At 38.4% G+C, this 26387-nt stretch overlaps 1 protein-coding gene across 1 annotated transcript in view; it reads left to right on the top strand.

Annotated features, from left to right (window-relative positions):
• LOC108940791 (E3 ubiquitin-protein ligase rnf213-alpha-like) overlaps nt 1-26387 on the top strand; it is a 46275-nt gene that overhangs the window by 1244 nt on the left and 18644 nt on the right. Inside the window, 33 exon segments of the mRNA XM_029250258.1 lie at nt 350-538; nt 903-1091; nt 1674-1858; nt 2049-2216; nt 2455-2657; nt 2845-3134; nt 4386-4642; nt 5994-6212; nt 6926-7118; nt 7211-7266; nt 8865-9030; nt 9193-9342; nt 9588-9686; nt 9778-9900; nt 10154-10337; nt 10640-10813; nt 11658-11810; nt 11962-12608; nt 12755-12914; nt 13079-13236; nt 13238-13297; nt 14955-15092; nt 15525-15689; nt 17334-18591; nt 18710-18891; nt 19014-19169; nt 19286-22855; nt 23198-23322; nt 24466-24561; nt 24662-24786; nt 24901-25023; nt 25443-25738; nt 25840-25996. Coding sequence (XP_029106091.1) covers nt 350-538; nt 903-1091; nt 1674-1858; nt 2049-2216; nt 2455-2657; nt 2845-3134; nt 4386-4642; nt 5994-6212; nt 6926-7118; nt 7211-7266; nt 8865-9030; nt 9193-9342; nt 9588-9686; nt 9778-9900; nt 10154-10337; nt 10640-10813; nt 11658-11810; nt 11962-12608; nt 12755-12914; nt 13079-13236; nt 13238-13297; nt 14955-15092; nt 15525-15689; nt 17334-18591; nt 18710-18891; nt 19014-19169; nt 19286-22855; nt 23198-23322; nt 24466-24561; nt 24662-24786; nt 24901-25023; nt 25443-25738; nt 25840-25996 — 10414 coding nt within the window.

Here is a 26387-nt window from a genome sequence, read left to right as displayed (position 1 = left end):
GAATTTTAGTTAAGGCAATTGACGCATCATACCGATCAGTTACTTAGTAGTTGTGAAAGATTGATCATAATTTAAGTTTGTATATCTTTTGTACTATTGATTGCCCTTGTAATGATGAATTTTTTTTTTTTTTGCCAATAATGAATAGCAATATGTTAGACATTCAATAATTTATACATTTTGAAAGTTTAGTGTTGTTTTAAAAGCTGTTTTTGGACTTCTGGTTGTCTTTGTATTGTTTGTAAATTAGTATTTACTGAATATAAGTGCACAGTTCAAAACTGCTTGATAGTGAACCTAAAACACAGTTCTTATTGACTTCCCAACCCATCACCTACTTGATTCACAGGTGTCTAAAAAACCAAGCAGCGGTGCTAATGAGGCTAAGAGGGATACAGAAGACTCTAACGTGGACCAGAACGCCGGCACAAGTAGGCAAACCAGACAGAAAACTAAAGGTGCTCAACAGAGTCAGGAAAAGAAGACACAGCCTGCAGAAAGTCAGCAAAAGGTCTTTGGCCCAAGGAGCGAGCCAGAGGTATTGGATTGTCAGAATTTTAATTAAGGCAATTGATGCATCATACCGATCAGTTACTTAGTAGTTGTTTGTGAAAGATTGATCATAATTTGTTTGTATATCTTTTGTACTATTGATTGCCCTTGTAATGAATTTTTTTCTTTTTTTTTGCCAATAATGAATAGCAATATGTTAGACATTCAATAATTTATACATTTTGAAAGTTTAGTGTTGTTTTAAAAGCTGTTTTTGGACTTCTGATTGTTTTGTATTGTTTGTAAATTAGTACTTACTGAATATAAGTGCACAGTTTAAAACTGCTTTATGGTAAACCTAAAACACAGTTCTTATTGACTTCCCAACCCATCACCTACTTGATTCACAGATGTCTAAAAAACCAAGCAGCAGTGCTAATGAGGACAAAAAGGATGCAGAAAAGTTACAGCAGGCTAACACAGACCCGAATGGTAATGCAGACCAGAACGGCAGCACAAGTAGGCAAACCCGACAGAAAGCTGAAGATGCTCAGCAGAGCCAGGAGAAGAAGACACAGTCTGCAGGAAGTAAGCAAAAGGTCAGAGGTATTTTAATATTAAAAAGACTTATCTTTTTACAGTTAATGGAATAAAATCACATTTTGATCTATCATAAGTTTCGAATTTGCATTTTGATAGAATTCTATCATGCACAGATTTAAAGCTCAAATAATTGTGATTATATACTGTAGGTATTGTCTTCATAAACATTTTAAAAGAATAATCCTATTTTAAGATCAAGAACTTGGCCATTTCCAAGCATAAGTTTTCAGCTGTAGCTGAGCTGCATCTTCTATCCAAAGCAAATTCTGGTATTTGACCCATTTATACAGCTGGGTAGTTTTGCTGAAGCAGTTCATGGTACATACCTTGTTAAAGAACTGGTGACTGAATATGTGGTCAGAATTTAAGGTCTTGTCCTTAAATGCTGTGCTACCTGTTACCCCAAGTTACTGTAGGTCTTTACAGCATGTAAATCAAGGTCTACAGCTTTGAAAGCTGGCCTATCTTTAGTAACATTTTATCATTTTGTATTCTAACCTGTATAATTTACTGAATTAATTTAGATAAACTCAGTTAATTGTACAGATGATGTATAAAGGTTTATGTTTTCCAAATAGGGCAAAGGCAAAAATGCTGTAAGTGACACAAAAGTAGAGAAAATGCTGGTCCAACAGACTGGGCATTCAAGTGAAGAGTCTGTTCCAACATCCCAGACTCCACAAGACTCCAACAAGGGAACTCAGAGAAAAGACAGAAATGAAAAGAAAGAAACAAAGAAAACAGATTTACCACCACCTAACAGGTGAACTGTAAATGTTTTATCAGTTGTTGGTTGATTTATAAAAACTATTGACCTTACTTTTTTCTTTACTAGTTATTTTCTACTGTTTTTGCCTTGAGAAGAATGCTATAGAAAGATGAATTGTTGTGAAAAGCTGGTGAGACACATTATGCTGTTCAAGCTTTTTTCTTATTTTTGTTATTCATTACAGAATATTGCCCGAGAGTCCAATTCCTGCAGATGACAGGCTCACTATTTTCTTCCACGCAGTCCTTTCTAAGGATTTCAAAATGGACCTGAAAGAGGACCGTGTTTTTTTGAGGGCTGATCGTCCTATTGGTTCCTGGGAAAAAAACTTAATTGAACTTTTCCCAACTCGGTAAATTTGGTTAATGATCACAGTATTATGTATGCCACTGTACATATTATAGATATTACATTTACGTATATGTTCGGTTGCATTGTTCCTTGGAATTTTTGCTTAGTTTTGAAAATCAGTGTTTTACTACACAGTGAAATTTACAGCGAAGCTGTTCATTAACCCGTAGTTGGATCACAGGTATATTCCGACTCTTTGTGAGATTAGAACTGTAGAATTGTGTCTTTGTTGTCTGCAGGGATTTAGGAGATCATGGATTTCTTGTGGAAGGAAAGCTAATAACAACCAAAACATTGGCAGCAACTGTTTCTATCCCATACAAATACATTTTTTATAAAGCCAAAGACAAGGAATACCACTATGAGTATATCTATAAACTGGACACTGAAGACATAACAAATCGATGCCTTTTTGTCAAATCGCACCTGCTCAGCAAAGAAGGTACAGTATTTTTACTGCTGAATTATCACCTTGTTTGGCGCTTGGCAAATGCATTTCAGACACATGCATAAGAAATTATTATTTTTTTTTTTGGTAATGACAGTTCTCAAGTGTGCTATTATACAATATGGAGAAAAGGACAGTCAAACTTGATTTTTTTTTTTTTTTCCTTACCCCCCCCCCCCAGGGGATTGGCACCAGTATGATGACATCATCTGTGCTCCTCCCAGCAAAAGCTTTTTGAATCAACTCAAAAGTATCATATGGCCTGAACATCGTAAAAGTCTGATCGAAGGCCGAGATCTTGCAGGGAAGATCATGCTGGGAACCATCTTTGAACTCCTGCGAAGCTGGAGTGACATTAACCTCAATAATTTCTTCTGCCAGCTGAAGCAATTTCAACAGATCTATGAAAATCCTTTTGTGTATGAGGGGATGCATAAAAAATGGATGACCCTAGAATATGGTGAAAAAGAAGTGAGTGGGCGCTGACTTTGTGTGTCATACATAGTGAGGGGTAATTATATGAACATTTATGTATGTTTAAGAGTATAGACGTTTTCCAATGTGTTTATTTAGAACTGCATTTTCTTTAAAAATCTATTTTCTAAAATTCTCTGTAGCTGAGCAAAAATGTGTGTTTTCATACACAGTTGTCAGTTCGCAGTAAAATACAATGAAACAGAATAGGGTTTTGGGACCAAATTAATTTAGCTACCTTCCCCAGGATTACAGATTTGTCTGGTGTTTGTGGGAGTTGGTAATCATTAACAAGATAATAAATATTGTACATGTTTGTAAGATGAGTTGGTCCACAATCTGCACACACACTTTCTGACCCGCTTGTCCCATATGGGGTCGCGGGGAACCGGAGCCTAACCTGGCAACACAGGGCATAAGGCTGGAGGGGGAGGGGACACACCCAGGATGAGACGGCAGTCCATCGCAAGGCACCCCAACCAGGACTCAAACCCCAGACCCACCTGAGAGCAGGACCCGGTCAAACCCACTGCGCCACCGCGCCCCCGTCCACAATCTGCATTGAATACAAATTCATGGAGAAGTCCCTCTAAATTAGTATTCATTTTAATTTAGTTTGAACTCACTAAAGCAAAATTTCATTGATTGTGTAAGTATTAAAAGTTGAAAGTGTCCAGAAACTGAAGAACATTGAACAAGTGTATGTGAGAAATTGGCAGCATTCAATAGGAGGTTGTGGACATTACTTTTATTGTCCATAATTTAAAATTGTAATGTAGCTGCTTTTTGATTTTTAAAAAAAGTGTAGAGGATTTTTCTTACAGTTTAATCTGAGAATTTATCAGAATGTAACTTTCATAAAAATGGATTGACATCTGTATTATGTAGTTTTAAGTGATACAGATTTATGAGGAGACCCTACTGTGTTTGTGAATTGGGGAGCCCATGTCCTTTAAAATGTACATCTTGAAATTAGGCTTTCAGAAGCACTCTTTAAATATGGAAATAACTTTTCGGTCTGTCATTATATTGTCAGAGTGATTCATTTGGAAGAAGTGCCTTTCTGAAAGTTTTTCAAATTGTAGTTTTGCTCTGTAGTCATTCCACCATCCATCATACCACTGTTACTAGGAGCTTGGTGGTGGTGGGGGGAATCATAGGTATAGATTTTGAAGATAGTAGAACATTTAAGCTGATGTTTTAAAAAAAAAAAAAAAAGGTTTTACCCGTTTTAATTCTCTTTTGTAGGTCAAAAACCTCATTAAGGAATTTGCACTAGACAACCTACTTCTTAACACGAAGGACCGTGAAGCGAAGGCCTTCTATGTTCAAGACCCTTTAAAGGCTGCTGTAATAGTGCTGTATGTCTGTGAAAAGACCTACATAAAGCTGGACAGGACAGAATTATTACGAGTATGTACAGCTCTGTGCTTACCAAAAATGCCAAAAGAAGAATTTCTGGTTTACTGGGCAAGCTTGGTGGAATCTTTTTCAGTTTTCCACAAGTAAGTATATTACTGTCTTTCTCCTTGTGTGAACTAGTCTAATAATGTGCCTCTGTTCTGTAACTTTGGGGTTTTATTCTTTTCTGTGAAATATTTCATATGTACTGTAGCTACAGTTGAGCTTTGTGAAGTTCACCCCCACGAACAGCACAAAAACATCCCTTGTGCTTTGTCAATGCTGCATTTGTGCTGTTTTACACAGAAAAACATGAACATTAGAATTCATGCCTTTTTTGTTTTGATATCAATTATTTTTTCAAGCTGTGTCACCTAGTCACTCTACAACAGCAAAACCAGGCATATTCTTTAGCCCTGCATTTGCGCTGTTTAAAGCGCCATTCTACAGTACTGTGTAAAAAGTTTTAGGCACTTGGTGGGGGGGGGGAGCTGTAAAGTGAGAATGCTTCCAAAAATAATGCTCTTAGTTAATAAATTTCCTACAAAGCTTAATAACCATCCATCGTCAACAACCGCTTATCCTGAGCAGGGCTGTGGCGGACTTGGCCGGGCCCCGCTCTCTGGCGGGTCTGGGGTTCAAGTCCTGCTTGGGGTGCCTTGCGATGGACTGGCGTCCCGTCCTGGGTGTGTCCCCTCCCCCTCCAGCCTTACGCCCTGTGTTGCTGGGTTAGACTCACTGCAGCCCCGCTTGGGATAAGTGGTTTCAGACTGTGTGTGTGTGTGTGTGTGTGTGTGTGTGTGTGTGTGTGTGTGTGTGTGTGTGTGTGTGTGTATTTTCTTTAACAACATACACAACCCTCACTCTAATACTTTAACTTTTTGCAAAAGGAATGCTTGGAAATCTAAAATATGCTCTTTCCCATTGACACTAATGCAGAAGACATTAAATAACTGTCTAAAACAAATATTTTTGTGAAACATCTAAGTTCCTAAGACTTTTGCACAGTATTGTATATCTTTTGCTTTTTGTGATATTAATATAATGCGGGATATCATCCAGCCCTCCTACAATGAACCCTAACCCTCCTACAATGGACTGGACTCCTGGATCGAAGTGTATTCTTTTGTATTCATTCTTAAGTTTCTGTAAATCAATTACTTTGTATAAAAGTGATTTTTGAAAAAGCAGTCCCATTATGTGACTGTAAATATTTTAACAGGCTTTTAATATTTTTTTTCTCATTTCAGGGAATTTGATTAGGCTGAAATAGCACAATATAGTATTTTCCCTTGCAGTGGTTTGTGCCCTGTTGCTTACACTGGAGTTCATAACATAATATTTTAACTGTTACATTATGATATTTCTTGTTGTCTTATTTAATATGCCAGAATGTAAGTTCATGTTGAAAAGTATGAACTGAGTAACAGGGGAACTTTTTTTTGGTTTGGCCAGCTTGTCTGAGAAGGTTTTGGAACTAATGATACGTGTGAAGGAAAATCGCATGCCTCATTGGGTCATCGTGATTCCTTTTCTTCACTTCCTGAGACGATCCTCTTCACCATTTGAGCCAGTTTCTTTCACTCCTCCCTCCAACAACTACTACTACACCTGGGCTGGGCTCCAGGGCCTGCAATTAGGTGACCAGCCTTCATTAGCAAGTGGAAACATGAGGTACGTTAACAGTAATTTGTAGTATTTTGTATGAGTATGGGTTATACTGGGCTCAGTGTTAAGTTGTCTGCCTGTCTGAGACAGGTTATTTGTTTAAATTTTCATAGACAGGTAGGGTGGTTCTGATACCTGTCTGATGGACAGGTAAAGAAATTAAAATGAAGTATTAAAAAATCTGATGCAAAATGATAATCACTGTCATAAGAAACCTTGTGTCATGACTTATTGCATCATCTGCATTTTCATCTCAATTATTTCTTACTAGAAGGTGTCCACATTTGTCGAAAATAAATAGTCCCAATATCTTACTCTTTTGAATGATTTCTTTTTGTTGGAGCCTCATTGTAAGTGTTTTTCCTTTGACATGATACCTTGGATGTCTTGCTGTTTTTAGAATTTACTAGGATATTTGAAACCTACACATTTACTTATTTTTGACTTTCCAATACATTCCAAATTCGATGCAACAAACACAGAAAATTAATGTTGAGTCCTTGCATACAAAAAGTAGTAAATGTAATGCATCTGAAAGTAATCCACTTTACCAGACTGGAATCTGTATTTCACTTGAGACAAAGCAATCTGTGGTTTGTATTTTTAGGATTTAGTTAATAAAATTAGATTGTAAGTTGCATTTTCTTGTAGTCTTCAGCAGATTCAAATGTGATGCAGTTATAATTTACACTTATTGAAAATACTGAATTTTTTTTCAGGCAACTGCTAAATTTTATGAAAAAATACTCACACCTGGTAGAAGCAGACCAACTGCTGGTGCGTTCTTGGATGTTCTTGATGCCTTTGGAGCTTCTGGTCGAGTTCAGTTCCATTGTACCATTTGACCTTCTGAACTTACTTCACGCCTTCACTTCCAAGGCACCAGCTGACATCTCATATAGCAACAGTTCGGTGTGTATGTTTATGTGTTTTGTTGGCTTGGTTTTAAAAATTTTACTGTGATGATGATCACAATGATAACCTTTTTTTCCTCTCCCTCATAGGAAGTGTCAGATACACTGAAGTATATTCAGGAAAATCTCATTGAAGAGAGATACAGGTAGCTGTTTTCATTTTATTACCTGTATTTCTAATTATTTTCTTGCTCTTAGTTTTTAAAGTCTTAAGTCAGTATGCTTGACAGTGCTGTTCTGATTGTCTTGTCTTCCTTCCCTTCTGCTTTTCTTGGTGAACGTCACAGTCTGTAATACACTGGGTTCCTAACTTATGAGCACAACTGGAATGAAAGCCTGTTCATAACCCAAAAGTAATTTTACCATGTAGCAATCAATAAAAGTGGAAAAATATGCCCCATGAAAAGCTCAGACAAAGTCATTAAAAAAAAAAAACAGAAGCACATGCACTTATCCTGTGCAATGTTGTGGTGTCTACAGCCCCTTCTAGAAGTAGGGTGTCAGACACATTGCAGTGTAAAAGTTTTATTTTTTATTACGGTTTACAAAGTGAAAACTGTTAAAATGAAGAAAACTTGTTTAAAATAATTAATAAAATAATTGTTTATAATAATCAGGTGGATTGATCTATTATGTTTGTCAGCAATGGGTTACTTTCAACTTTATCATTTACAAAATCATTAAAAGCTTAGCAAAACAGATGTTACCAGTAAGCATCTGTAATTGTCTTGAGTGTACAGTACCTATATAAAAAAAATAGACCCCTTCTTGGACTTGTTACAATATCACACTTAAATTTGAGCTGAATACTTTTTAGAGGAACTGAAGCTAGAAATATAAAAATGCATTGTAAAACATTTTCACTGATGTTGAGCTACATTAAAAGTAATTACAAAAAAGACATTCTTTCCACAAACCCCTATTCTGAAGATTGTGAAACAGGTGTAACATTCGTCATCTTCTTATTGATCGTCAAAATCAAGAACACCAGACAGAACCTGTAAACACTATAGAAGCACCTGGAATTAAGGTGTGTTCCTGTGTATCTGAATATATTCCCCTGTCAGCTAATGGTGGCAGGTGGAAATATAGGTCAGAAAGAAGTTTTAGAAAGCCGAATTTTGCGGAAAATGTAACCAAACATAGTCATTCTTTATATCTTTTAAAAATGTTATCTTCAGTGTAGCATATAAAGTGCCATTGTATTTTTCTCAGCATAATGTAGAAGAATAAAATAGTAATAAAGTCTGATTTAGAAGGATATATTATTTATAGCCACCCTGTGGTGGACTGGCATCTCATCCAGGGTAAATTGGAAAGGCTCTATAGTTACTGCAGCCCTAGTTGGGATAAGCACTAATTGATTTTGGATGGATATTAGCTATAGGAAATTGATTAATATGGGTGGTCAAACTGACTGCGGTATGGTAGGTATATTGAAATTATTTTATCAATTATTCAATTTTGTTGCATTGGTTTCATTATAATATAAAGATTTTTTTTCTGTACTTTAAATATTAGTTTTAAATTGTACAATTCCTCTGCTATTTTCATTAACTGTTTACAAGAGGGGGAAGGGATTATATCTGTATTGTAAGATTACACCTGTTGATGATTTTTTTTTTTGGGGGGGAAAAAGGCCCTAGTGGTATTGTAAATGTAGAAAATTGATTAATCTGTTGATTGAAGAAATTTTAACAATTATCACATAAAATGTAATTGTTTTGTCTGTGCCTTCACATAGTTGCCATAATGAGGGTTATGGACGGGAATGCCTGGCAACATCAGTAAAACTGCTGGAGAAGATCTGCAGAGGGGTTAAACTCCAGACTTATTCTCAAGAGATCCCTCTGATGGCTGCTAATCTAGTTGCCTCTGTTTCCCACTTTATCCACTCTGGAGAAATGCAGGTGTGTATGACTTGGAGAAATATGGATAAACTATAAAATTATGACCTAACTTTCAGATGGATAGTGAACAAAGTGCAAGGTGCTGCTATCTGGTGTACCTCTTATTTTAAATGCTGTTTTCTATACTTAATAACATTTCAATAATCTTGTTTATTTTAATAGAAGGAAATAAGCAGGAGTCAGTTGAATGCCAAGGATGTACATCTTCTCTCGGAGGCCATGAAGACGATGAGAAGTTGGATCACACAGAATTTCAGGAGCAGCTTGTTAAAAAGCTCTACCTTCTCTTCTAGGTTTACGTCAGAGATTGAGGTATGGTCAGAAAGATTTTCATAAATTATTACAGTTTGTTTAAAGAAAAACTGATAATGGTGTGTATAATCAATGGTCAAGTTTAATAATCACAGAAATACTCATACTAAGTTGTAATTGGGGTTTGTTTGATCATTCTTTAATGTATGAATTTGATTACCAAGTCAGTTTACACATACAACACTGAGAATTTATGATATGTATAGTACAAAATTTGATACTTTTTACATTTTTTTTATTCTTAGGTTTGGAACAACTTGATTTCTCTCAATTTTGGCAGTGAAGAATTCACAGAGGAATGGAGACAAATGTTTAAAACAGATTTGGCGGGAAAACTGAAAAAGGTCTTTACCATTTAGCCATCTTTTTTTCTTTTTACAGTTTTTCAATTTTTCATTCTCAGAATGTCATTGTAAACACTTTGTTTCACTGTAGGAGTCTCCTTTGGTTCAAATTAAGATGTACTGCGTTAACATTGAAGAGATAAACAATTCATATCCTCATGTTGCAATGGCTGTAGAAGAATGTGCCCTCCAGGCAGTGAGCTGCATTTGTCAGGTAACAATGACTCATGGACCCTGAGTGAAGCAGATCAGTTTCTATATTTAATAATCATGTGGGACTAGGTGGATAAAAATATAGTAGAAGTCTGAATGACCTTGAAGCAGAAAACTAGTTCAAAGGTTATATTCAAGCAAATTGGTTGAATTAAGTTGTTAATGTTTTAGATTAATGTTTAAATTGAAAGAAATGGTTTTAAGAGCAACTTTGTTTCTGTTGGAAATGCACTGATCGGAATTTATTTCAACAGGCGAAGGCTGAGCAAAAACTTTTTGAGAATTTCCAAATAGACTGGAGGTTCGGAAAGTTGGTTTCCACCATTATTCACAAATCCTGGCCTCGAGACTCTAGTGGGCATTACTTGGATGGAGATGAGGTGGTCCTCCAGCACCTTCTCAACTGGAATGCTGCCAAGAATATCTTCCAGCTACATGGTATTTTCTTCTTGTCTTTGCTGTCTATCTGATAAATGTTATTCTTAGTCCCATGAAATTAGCTCTAACAGCAATTAACTGATAAAAAAATAAGCTTTTTTCTATTCAATTTATTTTTAAGAGTGCTCTTCTCATTGGAGTGACAGAGTACTGTAAAAGATTTTTTTTTTTGTTTTATTTACTTCTAAGAAATTCTATGAAGTAATACAGTAATCGTGCATGTATCTAACGTTTTTCATCATGCCAGGAACATTTGCCAGGATGTATTCTTACCGGTTTTGTTTTTTATACTCCCAAATAAGGTTCAGATGAGAAGGTCATAAGCCAACTTTCTGAAGACGCCGCCCAGAGGATTGCTATTGCAAGTTCAGCTTTTGCATCAGTTTCAGATCAGTTTCTCAGTGGACATATCCCCATTAAGCTCCTCAATCATATCCTGAAGAAGAAGGACATCTTTGTAGAACTTCTGAAGATAGGTGACTAAATGAACCATGTTGTCCCTTAAGTTCTCTTCTGATGTAGCTGTAATGGTAACCGCTGAACAAAGTAAGAGTATGACGTTCCACAGCTGTGTGTATCTGCATGTGTATGAAAGCAGTTGGTCCCCAACTTATGAAGTTAATTAGGACACAGAGCTGGTTCATTATTCAAGATGTTTGTAAGATGAACGTAACAGTGGATCGTGTAATGTTTGCTGCCAGACAGAGTAGTACTGGACTAAGTCACTGTACCTTTGAGAACTGTGTATCTATGGTTTGCTTTTCCTTTTGAGTCCTACAAGCGTAATAGGAAGAAAAAAAAAAGCACAATTATAATACATTATAAGAAAAAACACTGTAAATGTTATGCTTTCTTTGAAGTATAGGCAGTAACTTTGCATTGTATTACATGAAGGTGCAGGTTGACGGAGAGGCAGCGCTTCACAGACGGGCTCGAAATAGTAGTTCTAAAAGCAATAAGATCATCTTCGGCTTCTTCTCTTTGCTTTTTTGCTCTTTGGAAAAAAGCAAGCCGGGCAGCATTTCATACTACTGTCTTGGTGCACTGGGTGAAGCTTTTGCATGTGATTCAAACTGGTATTCTAGGTCTTTTTATGAAAAAATACAAACTTTGAGAAGTATTTAATATTTAACAGTGAAAAGTTTACTTAGAAGTTGGGGACCCAATGTACTGAATGCAAAGATATTGTTATACCTGCTGTAACATGACTTGTGTATAATGTTATACTTAAATGTTATCAGAATACATTTTAATTTCTGAGTGTTGAACTTTAACAGGGTATCTGAAAAGCAAAGGATGGTTGTTGTTTTTTTTCTGTAGACTGTCTGTCTAACAGTCAACATTGCAAGGACAGCTCAGCTATGGGGAGGTTGCTGCGATGGAGGCAAGAGGAGGTGAAGGACATTTATCATGAGAAACATTTAGTAGAGACCCTGCTTGTTATGTGTCGCACACTCCAGGAGCACATCAAAGGTGTGTACTTTCATATGGTTTTTATTTGAATACCTATATATCTCTGTTTTCTTTGGAAAGGATTTGTGTGTTGGCAATTGTTTTACTTCGATGTTGCAGTGAATCACTTCCAGGTTCCTTTAATATTTCTAAAACTTTGTATGAATTGCAGTGGATTTGGCTGACCTGGAGAAAAAGCAGCAGGAGGATATTGAAACAATGACCCTTGACCAGTTCATGAAAGTTCATCTGCTTGATGAAACTGTCTCTCTGGAGACAGGCATGGTGACATTCTTCAATATTGATAAAGATGTGAGACAGATGGCAGAGGTCCTGCATACTGTTAAAGACAGCTACATATTTAAAATGTGCTGGGAAGGCCAGGCCAGACAGAAGTCTAAAACTCATGATGATGAGGAGGAGGAGGAGGAGGAGGAGGAGGTGGAGGATGAGGATGATTCAGATGAAAGTGAAGTTATCCACACACTGGATGTGATACATGAAAGAATTTTTACACCATGCTACAAGAGATATGAGTGGATCTATGTAAACCTGAAGAATGGTAGTCTAAAACTACAGGATGTTGATAACATCTTTGAAGCCTATAAGGATAAGTATGAAGAGCTGAGGGCACATCTGGAAATCATGTGCCAAATGGACCGGTCTGATGACAAAAGATGGATTGAGAGAAGGATTCAGCAGATTGAACAGTACCATGAACTTCACCTGGCTGTTGATTCAGCCAAGGTCATTATGAACGTCAAGGACACACTTTGCCTCCAAGGCAATTTCAAGGTCCTTCACACACTGCTTGAAGTTGTAAGTCCCATATACCTTTGTCTTCATTTGTTCTTTTTAAAAAAATTTTTTTTTTTTTTTTAAAAAAAAAAAAAAAAGCTTTAAAACTCTTTATTAGATTCATTCATTCAAGTGTATTAACTTTTAATTTCAATTTTTCCTTTCAGACTCATGTGAATTTCAAGCAAGAGAGCTTGGACCGCATTGACAGTGACCTAATGCAGGCCAAGAAGGTTCTGGTGGATATCACAGAGTCCCGAAGGCAGTGTCTTGAAGAGCTTCACATCAGAAGAAACTTTGTGGTGTGGGTTAAAGAGGCTCTTGAGGGTGAGAAAGTTGTGATGTAGAGGGGGAAAAAATGAAATGGAAAAAAACAATTAAAATCTGTCCAACTGTATCTGTATAACTGAATGTATTTTTTTTTATTCGGCTAAAAAAATTGCTGATTAAAATGGAGAAAATGAACAGTATAGATGTTTTTATTCTTACAGATATCAATGAGCTGAAGGTTTTTGTAGACCTGGCGTCCATCTCTGCTGGTGAGAATGACCTGGATGTTGACCGTGTGGCCTGTTTCCATGATGCTGTCCTTGGCTACTCCTCCATGCTGTATGATCTAAAGCCCGAGGCAGATTTCCACAGCTTTCAATGAGGCACTGAAAAAATTGTGGAAAGCTCTTGAGAATGACTTCAACTTACCCAAGAAATTGGTAAGATTTCTGTATGAGAGAACATGTTCTTGAACAATACTTGAATCATACAGCTAAGCCCAAATCAGCATACATGGTCGAGTCACATTATTATGACCACCTCCTGCATTTGACATCGTCAGCACGTAGCCCATGAAGTACATCACGTGTCGTGAGCTGGCTTGGTGGGTATAAGGTGTGCGATAGGCCGTCTGCCCACATATCACTCGTTGCTGTCATGGGTAAAAGGGGCGATTTATCAGAGTTGCAAAAAGGGATGATTATCGGCTTTCGGGCCAAGGGTGGCAGTATTCCTGAAATGTCCGACAGTGGTTGGAAGAGCATGACCAAGACTTCCAAGTACTTCCCTGGCCCCTAATTCTCCAGACTTGAACCCAACTGAGCATCTGTGGGACCACCTTGATCGTCGTGTTCGCTCTGTGGATCCTCTGCCACGCGTACCCTGCAGCAGCTGTGGATGCACTGCAGTCGTCATGGCTCCAGATACCTGTGACAACCTACCAGCACCTTATTGAGTCACTCCCAGCCCGTCTAGCTGCTGTCCGTGCTGCACACGACGGTTACTCTGGATATTAGCTGGTGGTCATAATAATGTGACTTGACCGTGTATATGCAGGCTTTACTCACATAACATAGTAATGTGTCCTTCGAAAACGGGGTGTTAGCTGAAAAACCTTTGTCCTTATATTGTGTGGGAAAATTATGATGCATTCCACCCCAACTGTACCACTTCACCTCTAGCTAACTATCATGAAACATCACGCAAACTTCCTAAAATGCATCTAAACAGTAATTGAGGTGCAACAGTTATAGGTGGTACCTCACAGTGTCTGTGTAATTTGATCCCAGCTCAGTCTGTGTGGAGTTTTTTTCCCCATGTTTGCATGGGGTTCCCAAAAACACAAAGATGTGTTCCAGGTGAATTAGTGACTACCCAGAGAATGAAAATTTGTTTTTGGCTGGTCTGCAATGGGTTGGTGTCCTTATCAGGATGTACCCAGCCTAGTCTTGTGCCCTGAGCTTCTGCAGTAGGCTGTTTACCATTATGACCCTGATCTTAACAAGTGGTGTATCAGTAAATTTATGCAGTGATTTTGCCTAATAAACAATCTGGAAACATGTGAAACAAGAATTACCAACAACAGTGGAAATGAAAAATGGAAGTCAACATCATGGTTACAATCACAAATAACAATTTGACCGCGTTGTAACACAACTTAAAAATAACTAGTGAGGAAATGAGGAGAAAACTACTAAAACACCTTTTTCATTTAACAAGTTAAGTGAGGGAATTTTTGTGTGTGTGCATTATATTGTCAGTAGGTATAAGTGTGTTCATTCAAAAACTGAACTTGGTTACCCATAGTTGGTATTAAGGTCACGCTATCATGGTGACATCTTCTTCTGGCTACCACTTCCATAAATTTCATTTGTCTTTGCAGACAGTTTGCACTTTGTACTTGCGATTTATATCCTTTCCTTTCCTTTACAGAGGTAATGAGATCCATGCACACATGAAGAAAACCGTAAACATGTGGTGGTGCAATGTTTGTGCCAGTGGTGTGACACAACAATCTGTGTAAACAAATATTTTAACTAGTAAACAAATTTGACTTTTAATTGAGAGGTAGCAAAACCAAGTGTTCTTTGTTTTCAGCGTGACACTGCCCGCCACTTGGAATGGCTGAAGACTGTGAAGGACAGCCATGGTTCCGTGGAGCTGTCCTCCCTCTCCTTGGCTTCAGCTATCAACAAGAATGGCATCTACATAATCAGTGCTCAGAACCTCTCAAAGGTTTGTAAATCTCTCTAATGTTGGTTAATAATGGCTCATAATTAAATCTATCCATCAGTTTTCAGAAACAAATTCTTTTTTAAGGTCTTAGTGTTCCTGAACCAGTCCTAAGAAGCACAATATAGGGTACACCCTGGTTGGGATGCAAAGCCCTCAAAGGGAAATCAGACACACACACATTCACTCATCAGGTACACACAGAAGGCAGTTTAGATAGATGAAAACACTCTGGTAGGAAAGTGGTGTATGTGTTCTGATATTAAATCATACAGATATCTTTGGGTATTGTCACGAATGATTAAAAGGAAGATAAATGCATCACCTTAAAGTAGTACCACAAGCAGCATGTTATTTATTGGTACGTTAAGCCAAGTATGTTCCAAAAAGGCTGTAAAATTCTGTTAGGGTATTCACCATCTTGTTTCCTGGTAGCTGTGTCTGGACACAGTAGTGAAACTGAAGATACCAGAGGAGCATGAGGAGGGGCAAGAGATGCGTTGCTATAGCCTGGAGGACCTAAGGGAGCTGCAGAACAAGCTAATGCTGATGTCTGGGAAGGGAGAGCAGGGCCAATGCGAAGTTGAACGCTTTGCAGAGGTAAGATCCCCCCTTCGCCCTTAAATCTAACTCAGGAGGAAATTCCTGTTCTTCTTAGTGTCCCAGGTTTTACCAGGTTCCTTTTAGTGTTACATCGCAAATTATTTGTCTGTCGTACCTTTTCTGACAGAAAATAAATGACATAATTCGTATAACTGCACTATATGTTGGATTGTAACTGCTAGAGAGATTTTGTTAGATGTTCTCGAGGGTGAAGAAGAGGATAGCAAAAGCACATTTTTTTGGAATATGTAAGAGTTGTTCTTCAAGCTCTCTGTACTTTATCACTAGGGATATAATTTTAAATCATAATTAGCGATTGTATTGGTTCCATAACAAGTAACTGTTAGTCTATCGAGCCAAGCTGGCTGATAGATTTAAAGTTCTGAATGCTTTATTTCGGTCCCAGTTTAACATTTAGATCATCAAAACTATATCCTTCCCAAAAATCAATGACTTAAATAAGACATTTGGAGTTCATTTAAAATAGAACACTGAAATTGAGAAAATGACCCAAAAATACTATCACAATACTTTCACATTATGATAAATCTAAAAGCAATTTTGTCACTGTTGTGGATTTACAGGATTACAAAAGATACTCTTGAATTTTCATAAAAAAAAAAGGTGCACTGTTATAAATGCAACGAAAATTCTTCTCTTAAGGGTGGCTTATGATGAACAGATCGGTACAGACACCCCTCTATTTACATAAAAAAAACTCCCAGCATATGCATGATATACAGTACAGGTAGTGCTTCTGGAAAACATCTGAAATACGTTAATTGCAAGTCGACGTAGCCAGACAAGGCAGGAAACTGCATCTTCCCAGTTCTTCCGTGTTTTGAGTCATGAAGCATCTCCTCTTCTTAGTGTCTTGCTTTTCTTGCATATTTTTTTTTACTCATTTCATTATTCAGAATACCTGGTTCTAAACGTGCACTTGAAGGAAAATGAGAACAGTCTCACAAGCGTACAGCAATCGATTTGGAGATGAAATTGTAAATAATAAGGAAGTATGAAGATGGACAAAGATTATCGTCTAAAGCACGGGAACCAGGTTTAGCCGTATTGACTGTGAATATGATAGTAAAGGATGGGAAGAAAGGAATCTGACATAAATAACTCTTGACTTGCGTATGGGGTTGAACAGTCTGTTTGCGTAAATCCAGGGGTGTCTGTATTTGAAAACTGGTGTATGAGGAAATATATTTGTGTGGTGTCTTTTTAGTCTTTACATATTCCACTGATTCATAAAGGAGTCTGAGTATTTTAGAGTTCTCATATCTGTGGGGTAAGAAGCTCATAATATGTGACTGCTGATAAAAGCAAGTCTTCATAAATTGAGAGCTTAGAAACTGCTTCATGCAGTATAAATTCCATTTGGCTGAACCAGGTACATGCAGTGATAATTTAGGATAAATGTCTCAGTAAATATTTTTTAATCGAACCCATGACTTTCAATGTTTAAGCTATAACTCACCAGCTTAAACCAACAAGGATTTTTCTAAATTGACACCATGACTTTTTAGTTTATGTGATGAATTCAGTAATTAAGGTATTGATTCAAAATGAGGTTTAATATTACACTTTTAGATTCTGGACTTAATTGCTTTGTTAGAATTTGTTTCCTCCCTTTTTTAGGTTTTTACGAATGTCCAGAGACTGGCTAAGGCATTTTTGGACTTGTTTGCTGCTGGGAACCCCCTGTTTCGGTGCTGGGAAGCTAATATTAATTGTAGCCCACACAGTGAAGCAGGAATCATCATGGACTTCAGCTTGGATGGCATCGTGAAAGATGTCATGGTAGAGGGCAATATGGTGGATCAGCTTCCAGAATTGTGCAGAAAGATGGAGAAATGTTTGAGTTTCTGGAACAACTTCATGGACAAGCAAAGAAGTCTGTATTATTACCTCAATTATTACACAGCAGAGCAGATTGTGTACCTGTGTAATAATCTTACTCAGAAAAGTATGAATGAGGGTTTAGAGGACCAAGTTCTAATGATGCTGTCTTTTATCAAACCTAACTGCAGCATTTTGCACTTAAGGCAGGCATGGCACCAGCTTCAGTATGAAATCCTCACCACAAAGCCTAAGCAAAATGAAGAAATTGACTTTCAGATGTCTTTTGATGTGACTGAAAGCATGCAGACAGACCCTAGCTTTGTAGAACAAGACCATTCCTTATATTTGCTAAGCCATGTGGAGCAAGCTTGTGGTTCAAGAAAACTGGATTTGGTGTGGAATGCTTACATGAATGACATGAAACATTTTCTGCCAGACTTTCTTGACATCAGAAGTCTTGGCATGCTGCTGGAAATACTGGCACAAAATGAGGATGAAGATTTTTTGGAAAATCCTGTGTTCAGGACCCTGCCAAAAGGCTTAATGAATGGACGACCAAATCTCATTATTTGCCCAAATGCTGAAATCCTGTTGTCCTGCATCTCCATCTACATGAACACTGAGCATGTGCAACTGCCCACCTATGATGAAGTTCTGCTTTGTACTGCTAGCACTCCATTGGAGCAGGCTGAACTCTTCCTCAGACGCTGCCTCACTCATGGTGGTCAAGGAGAAAAAATCTACACTATGCTCTATGCCGATCAGCTACCCTATGAGGTCAGCTATAAGGTTGAGCAGTTCTTCCAAAGACTGGAAACGCAGTGCTGTAAGGACTATCGGCTAGTGATCATTTGTAACTCTGAACGGGAACATGCTTATCTTCCTTCAGCTTTCAGTCAGTTCAGGTTACACATGATCCCTCTAGAGCCCCTGGATAGGATCCAGAGGTACCTCTGCAGACATTACACAGTGCCATTGGAGCAGTCCAGTGCTGCAGCTGTGTTTAAAGAGAGTCTGTGTGTGGGAATTGTATCTTCTGTTAGAGCTGGAGTGGGTAAGTAGGACAAAATCTCCTTTTGGGTGACATAAAGAGCACCAGATAAATTTTTAGTCACCATTAACTGAACAAATTACACTGTCAGTGGTGATCAACTAAATGTCCAAACTTTCAGGTAAATCACTTTACATTCAGAGACTGTATGAAAAATTGAAGAAAGAGACAAGCAAAGAAACGATGCACAAGTGTATTCGCTTGATTGAGCCAAGGGTGGATGAAAATTTTATCATGAAGTCCTTGCTCAGCAGCAATTCCCAGATGGCACTCACAGTTTTCCATTTTGATGTCACATCTTCAGTAAGTTTTACTGTAACTGTACAATATTTAAAATTTGTTTAAAATATTTTAAGATTTATTTATGTGTCAGATCTTGTGTTTTTTTTTTTAATTAAGTATTTTGTTATTTAAATGTTACTTAGGTCCAAAAAGGCTTGCATGAATTCCTGTTCAAGCTGCTGGTACTACGCTACTTGATGAATTCTGAAGGAAAGATGTGGAAATGCAGCAATCATCACTTGTATGTAGTAGAGATTCTGGAGTCTACAGGGAATTTACCCAAGAGTGCTTCAAGACCTGTAAGTCTATCAGGACAAGTAGTAGTACACCATTTGCATCTAAATGGTATCATTCTGCAATGTCTGTATTTCTGTAAAATTAGCATGGCTTCATGAAACTTTTTCTGGTTCCACAGAATCCAAATGCCCACTATGCCTTCCTTGATGTCTTTCCAAAAATCTTCTGCCATTCCCCTAAAGAGGTTCTTGAGATAGAAATGAGAATGCAAGATGACACAGCCATGGGAGAATCTGATAACCCACTCATGGATGATCAAGAGTTTAGAAGTGAGGCCTTCCAAAGGCCTTATCAGTATCTTAAGCGATTCTATAATGGTGAATGCCTTGACAACTTTTTTTACAATGGTGTTGAAGGAACGCATGTGGAGTGTCTGCAGATGTTTTTTGTTTATTGTGGCATTGTAGACCCATCCTGGGCTGAACTGAGGAACTTTGCGTATTTCCTTAATGTGCAGCTCCGGCACTGCGAAACGTCAGTTTTCTGTGATGTAAACTTAATTGGAGACACTCTTCAAGGATTTAAAAACTTTGTTGTGGACTTCATGATTCTCATGGCAAAAGATTTTGCAACACCCTCTTTAAGCATTTCTGATCAAAGTCCTGGTAGACAGCAGGTGGACCTTGCTGGAGTAAATGAGGAAGATTTGGCTCCCTTCCTTATCAGAAAGAGGTGGGAGCGAGAACCACACCCTTACATCTTCTTCAATGATGACCAGGAGTCCATGACTTTCATTGGATTTCACCTTGAAGTCAATGAGCGCAATTTGGTTGATGCCATTGATCCAGAGAAAGGAACTGTTATTAAGAAAAACATCATGACCAGAGAGCTCTATGAAGGTCTGAGACTTCAGAGAGTCCCTTTCAACATTAATTTTGACGACTTGCCCAGAGGAGAGAAGATTGAGCGATTGTGCAATGTACTGGGAATACAGTGGCCTTTGGATCCTGATGAAACCTATGAGCTCACAACCGACAACATATTGAAAATGCTTGCCATTCACATGCGATTTAGGTGTGGCATCCCTGTCATTATCATGGGGGAGACTGGCTGTGGGAAAACTAGGCTCATAAAATTCTTGTGTGAATTGCGGAGAAGTGGTGTTGAAACAGAAAACATGAAACTTGTCAAGGTTCATGGAGGAACCAGCTCAGAAATGATCTACTGCAAAGTTAGAGAAGCTCAGGCTATTGCTGTTTTAAACAAGCAAAACTACAACTTTGATTCTGTTCTCTTCTTCGATGAAGCTAATACAACAGAGGCAATCAGCAGCATCAAGGAAATAGTTTGTGACAACACTGTAGAAGGAGAGTCTTTGGAGCCAGGCACAGGTCTGCAGATTATTGCAGCATGCAACCCTTACAGGAAGCACACAGATCAGATGATTTCTAGGTTGGAATCTGCAGGTCTGGGTTACAGAGTCCGAGTTGAAGATACCGAGGACAAACTAGGATCCATTCCTCTCCGCCAGCTAGTGTATCGTGTTCAAGCACTGCCGCCCAGCATGATTCCCCTGGTATGGGACTTTGGGCAGCTCAATGATGGCACTGAAAAAATGTACATCCACCAAATTGTTCAAAGAGTGGTCGAAGCTAATTCAATTAAGAAAGAATACATAAAGATCATCACTGATGTCCTGTCATCATCACAGAAGTACATGAGGACAAGAAGAGATGAATGCAGCTTTGTTAGTCTAAGGGATGTGGAGCGTTGCATGCAGACTTTTGTGTGGTTCTATAAAAACCACAGTATGTTCCTAGATGAGTTGCAGAAATTTCTGAAGGAAGACCAAAGGCTGTCTGCTGATAGAAATCCTGTTCTGTGGTCTCTAGTAATGGCCACTGGTGTTTGTTATCATGCCTGTCTGGAAGATAAACAGAAGTACCGAGTTAAAATTTGCAGGCACCTTCCTGGATCTTACAGTAGCCATCAAAATGTACTGCAAGAAATTTCACGCATGCAGGACCTCTTCCTAAGTGGTGTTCCTCTGGGGAAAACAATTGCAAAAAATAATGCTCTTAAAGAGAATGTATTTATGATGGTCATCTGCATTGAGCTACGAATCCCCCTTTTCTTAGTTGGCAAACCTGGAAGCTCAAAGTCATTGTCCAAGACCTTGGTTGCAGATGCTATGCAAGGTCAAGCTGCACACTCAGAGCTATACAAAAAGCTGAAACAGATTCATCTGGTCTCTTTCCAGTGCAGCCCTCACTCCACCCCGGAGGGTATAATCAATACCTTCAAGCAGTGTGCTCGCTTCCAGGAGGGCAAGAACCTGATGGAGTATATATCTGTTGTAGTGTTGGATGAGATTGGATTGGCAGAAGACTCACCAAAAATGCCTCTCAAAACACTTCATCCTTTGCTGGAAGAAGGATGCATTGATGATGAACCACTGCCTCACAAGAAAGTTGGCTTCATTGGTATTTCCAACTGGGCTTTGGACCCAGCAAAGATGAACAGAGGTATTTTTGTGTCTCGAGGTGACCCTGATGAAAAGGAACTGATTAACAGTGCCAAAGGAATATGCTCCTCTGACAAGATGATTCAACAGAAGGTGCGAGACCTCTTTCGGCCTTTTGCCAGAGCCTACCTGAGTATTAGTAAAAGACAGGGCAAGGGCTTTTTCGGCCTGCGAGATTACTACAGCTCGATAAAAATGATGTTTGCAGTCACAAGGACATCGAAGCAGAAACCAACCCCTAAGCAAATTATGGAAGTAGTGCTCAGGAACTTCAGTGGCCGAGATGATATTGATGCTGTGCAGGTGTTTGCTGAATGGTTGAATTTCAGTTCCACTCTGGAAAATGTAAACAAAATTGATTTGGTGAGACAAAATATCTCTTCTATAGGACAAGAAGACTGCCGATACCTCTTGGTGCTAACCAAAAACTATGCTGCCCTCCAGATATTACAACAGACATTCTTTTCTGAACGCTGTCAGCCTGAGATTATCTTTGGATCCAGCTTTCCCAAGGACCAGGAGTACACCCAGATTTGCCGAAACATCAATCGTGTGAAGATCTGTATGGAAACGGGTCAGACTATTGTGCTGCTGAACCTTCAGAATCTCTACGAAAGCTTGTATGATGCTCTCAACCAATATTATGTCTCTTTGGGAGGGCAGAATTACGTGGATTTGGGATTAGGAACCCATCGTGTCAAATGCCGAGTGCATAAAGACTTCAGGCTTATAGTCATTGAAGAGAAGGAGGTGGTCTACAAGCAATTTCCAATCCCACTCATCAACAGACTTGAGAAACATTACCTGGACATCAATACTGTCCTCAGGAGCAACCAAAAGGAAATTGTGAAAGAACTTGAAAAATGGGTGCGATTATTTGTATCCCTGAACAGCCAGAACTTGTTGTACAAATACGCTCCAGCTGATGTCTTCATTGGCTACCACTCCGACACCTGTGCCTCCGTGGTCCTGCAGGTGACTGAGAGCCTGAAAGAGCAATCTGAGTTTGACACTCAGAAAAGAATTTTGGAAAAGGCCAAGCTCATCCTTCTGAACTGCGCCACTCCAGACTCTGTAGTCCGACTAGACTGCACCACACTTCCAAGGGTTGAGACTGAGGAGTTAACCAGGATGTATTTTGAAGAACAAAGGCATAGCTCCCTGGTTGACTTCATTCACTCTCATAGGTGGCTGGAGGAATCAAGCTGTACTTCCTTCACAGAGGTAGATGTCATATGTTTCTTTCTGTACAAGCTGGCCAATAGCATATTGGTTAGAGTTGCTACCTATTGATCCAAAGGTTAATGATTGAACCTCATCTACCGCTGTAGTACCCTTGAGCAAGGTACTTACCCTAAATTGCTCCAATAAAATCACCCAACTGTATAAATGGGTAAATATTTGTAAATAGCTTAACATTGTTAGTCGCTTTGGAGAAAGTGTCAGATAAATGAATAAACAAACCTCAGTTAAGGCACATATGCCTTTTAGGTTACTGTTGGATGATGTCGTAATAAATGTTTTTTTTTTTTTTTTTTTTGTTCTTCCTCAAATTATTTTTTTAAGGTCACAACATTCTCAAGGCTTTTGACAGCCTCTGATGTAGAACAGCTCCAGAAGATAGTTGGCAATGTTGAACTGCTCTCACTGCAACAGTTTGACACAGAACACTCTTTTCTTAAAAAAATCAGGTTTGTTCACATTTAAAAATTATTGTACGTACTGTATGTGCTTCATTTTAAAGTGACTATGGTCTTGCCTTGCATAACGATTGCTCATATTGCGAGAACTTGGACTTTAAAGTACGTGTCATTTGTAGGTAAAACTTGCACGATAAGCTGTCAGCTCTTTCAAGAAACACCTGTTCATATTTCGTTTCAAAATACGAGCACCACACAAGGCAAGCGTGGCATGGCTTCCCCCTCCCACCTCATTTGCCTTGTAGTTGTATTCTTGCTCCCAAAAATCTCTCAGAAATCTTGTGACAAAAAAGTGCTCACAGATGTTGAAAGGCAAAAGGAAGCCTTACTTAGATTAAAACTTCAAGTGATGAAATACTTAGAATTCTCATAAAAGGGAACATCATAACTCATAAGTTTGCATGATTTGTAATTTAATTTCCAATTCATTTATCTACCTGCTCAGCAGAGAAGGGGTGCAGGTGATTACAGCAATTGCATTTTGAGAATTCCCTTATTAGATAGTGTTCTTTAAAAGCTTGTCTAAGCACTGTGCAATAAAGGATAAGGATACATGGATTGATTCTCAAAATCAGAAATTTACAGTAAATTTCGGCATTCAAAAATTACAACAGTGAAAGAACATAATCCATCATTAATAACCTCTTGTCAAAGCATGGCTGTGGTTACGTAGAGCTGATCCTATAAGTGTAGGTCGCAAGTCAGTGTATACCTCTATGCTGTGCTATCACACACTCGCTCCCACAGTCACACACTTAAGGGCAATTCATAATCACCAGTTTACCTGGACAGCATGTGAACACTTGGATTCACAAGCTGGGCCACTGGAACCCACATCTGAAACCAGCGGTACTGGAGATGTGAGGCCCCTGCTGTGCCACTGTGCTGCTTAAGAAATACAGAAGAAACAAGCAAAATTAGAAAACAGTAAAAGATGAAAGGTGATAGAAAGTCCTGCTATGCTATATTGTTTTATACTGTGTAACAAGCAGGCTATACTTCAGTAATTGTAAGCCCTCTGTTTCTTGTAGAGTGTACTTTTTGCAGAAAGAACTTGCGAAATACATACAATGTAAATTAAGTTACTTACAATTATTTATTTTATTTATTTTTTTTTTTTTATTTAAAATACAGGAATTTTCTGGACTCTGGGCATGGAGACAAAATTCTTATCATTCAAACAGAATTTGATGAAGGTTCATTGAGCACAAACCTCATTGGATCTGCAAAGTAAGCTGTGTCCTTAGCCTGACTCTTCATGTGTCTTCTTTCTTCTACAGTGGGTCAAAAATAATGTTACTAATTTTACTGATTTTCATCTTCCTTGTAGGTACTCTGCCATGAATGAAATTAATAAATCAAGAGAAAAGGAGAGAAGAGAGGGAGTGTTTGTGTACTTCATCACCAAACTTCCCAGAATAGGAGGCGGAACCTCCTATGTTGGATTTCATGGAGGTATATAGTGGTTGATGATTTCCTTGTGAGGATTTTAGTTGGAATAAGACTAATAACTGAATTTTAAAAAATCTATAAAATCTGTATTCAAAATTCACTTTCTCTGGATGTTAGGCCCCTGGAGATCAGCTCACATTGACGACCTCAGGAAATCCACAGATATTGTCTCAGACATCAAAGCCTTGAGTGGACTGACCATCAGCCAGCTTTTTGAGGAGATGTCAGATAAGCCTGAATGTCAGTTGTTATTTTTCTTGAACTTTTTAAATGTGATGCAATACAAATTCATAATATTTATCTGGGTCGATATGTCAACTAGATATGTCCATAGATATAAACACCCAAAAATTACGGTCAAGTCATTTATATGTTTACTTGTGGGTCAAGCTTTCATCCAGAAGTTCCGATTTAAGATATTTTTTGGCATTTTTGTAATTTTAATTACTTTTGCTGTAATTCCCAGTTGTTCACACATAATTGCGATTATCACAAAAATCTTCTATTGTGATAAATTAATATGATTGCCAAACTTGCAATTGCTCCGAATGTCGATATGTGGAAGGGGAATCATAGGTATGCCGTCATTAGGACAGCGGCCCTGCTATTCAGTGAAATTTATCCAAAACCTTAAACTGTAAAATTTATGCTTTTCATAGCAATTGAGGTAGAAGACTCACACTTGAAGAACGAACAGAGTCAGACTACAGAACCCATGAACATGGAGGAAGAACAGGCTGAAACTTTTGAAGACATGTATGCAAATGCGGAACAGACTGATACCATGGAAGACATTTACAGAGAGGCGGAGCAGACTGAGACCATGGAAGACATTTACAGAGAGGCGGAGCAGACTGAAACCATGCAAGACATGGGTCTGGAACAGACTGAAACTCCACAAGAAATGCACACAGAGACACAGCAGATGGGAACAAGGGTACATATGGAACACATGGTAAGGGACAAACAGGACTATTTATAATAGCTCTGTAAAAAAAAAAAAAAAAAAACATTGAATATAATCCAGTAGGCAATGTCTTTACTGTGTTCTTGTAGAGGGGCTTGGAGGCTGTGCTGGACACTACTACACTGGTACGCAGCTCTGTGCAAAGTGCTGTGGGGATGCTCAGGGACCAAGTAGATGATGGGACCCGCAGCACCAGGAGAGTCGAGATCCTGCTCACCCTGCTTTGTGACAACGACAACCTGAAAGGTGCTTGTGTGTTCATATGTGTTGCTCTTTCCTAGTTTTCCCCAGCCTTAAGCTGTGCTTCTATTCAAATCAAAATATAAATGACATATGGAGCTACGTAAATAGTGAAATTTGAAAGCACTTGCTAAACAAGTACATTTACAGTGGGTCCTCGTTTCTGACGCTGCAAACAGATTTACATTTATTTTTAATTGTCGTCTTCTGTTGTCATAACTTCAGAAATTTGTTGCAGATTGAATGTCAGCTACATTTCACATCCAGGCATAGTTAGCAATAAAACGCACCCAGACAGTAGGGACTGAATATCAAACTGTATTAATGCCACTGGCTACCACAGTATTTAAAGTTGTGTGTGGTGGTAGTGGTCAGTGATAAGATAATGAACATTGCA

Source organism: Scleropages formosus, chromosome 3 (genome assembly GCF_900964775.1).
Source record: "Scleropages formosus chromosome 3, fSclFor1.1, whole genome shotgun sequence".
Taxonomy (NCBI): domain Eukaryota; kingdom Metazoa; phylum Chordata; class Actinopteri; order Osteoglossiformes; family Osteoglossidae; genus Scleropages; species Scleropages formosus.
This window is presented reverse-complemented; position numbering and strand designations above follow the sequence as displayed.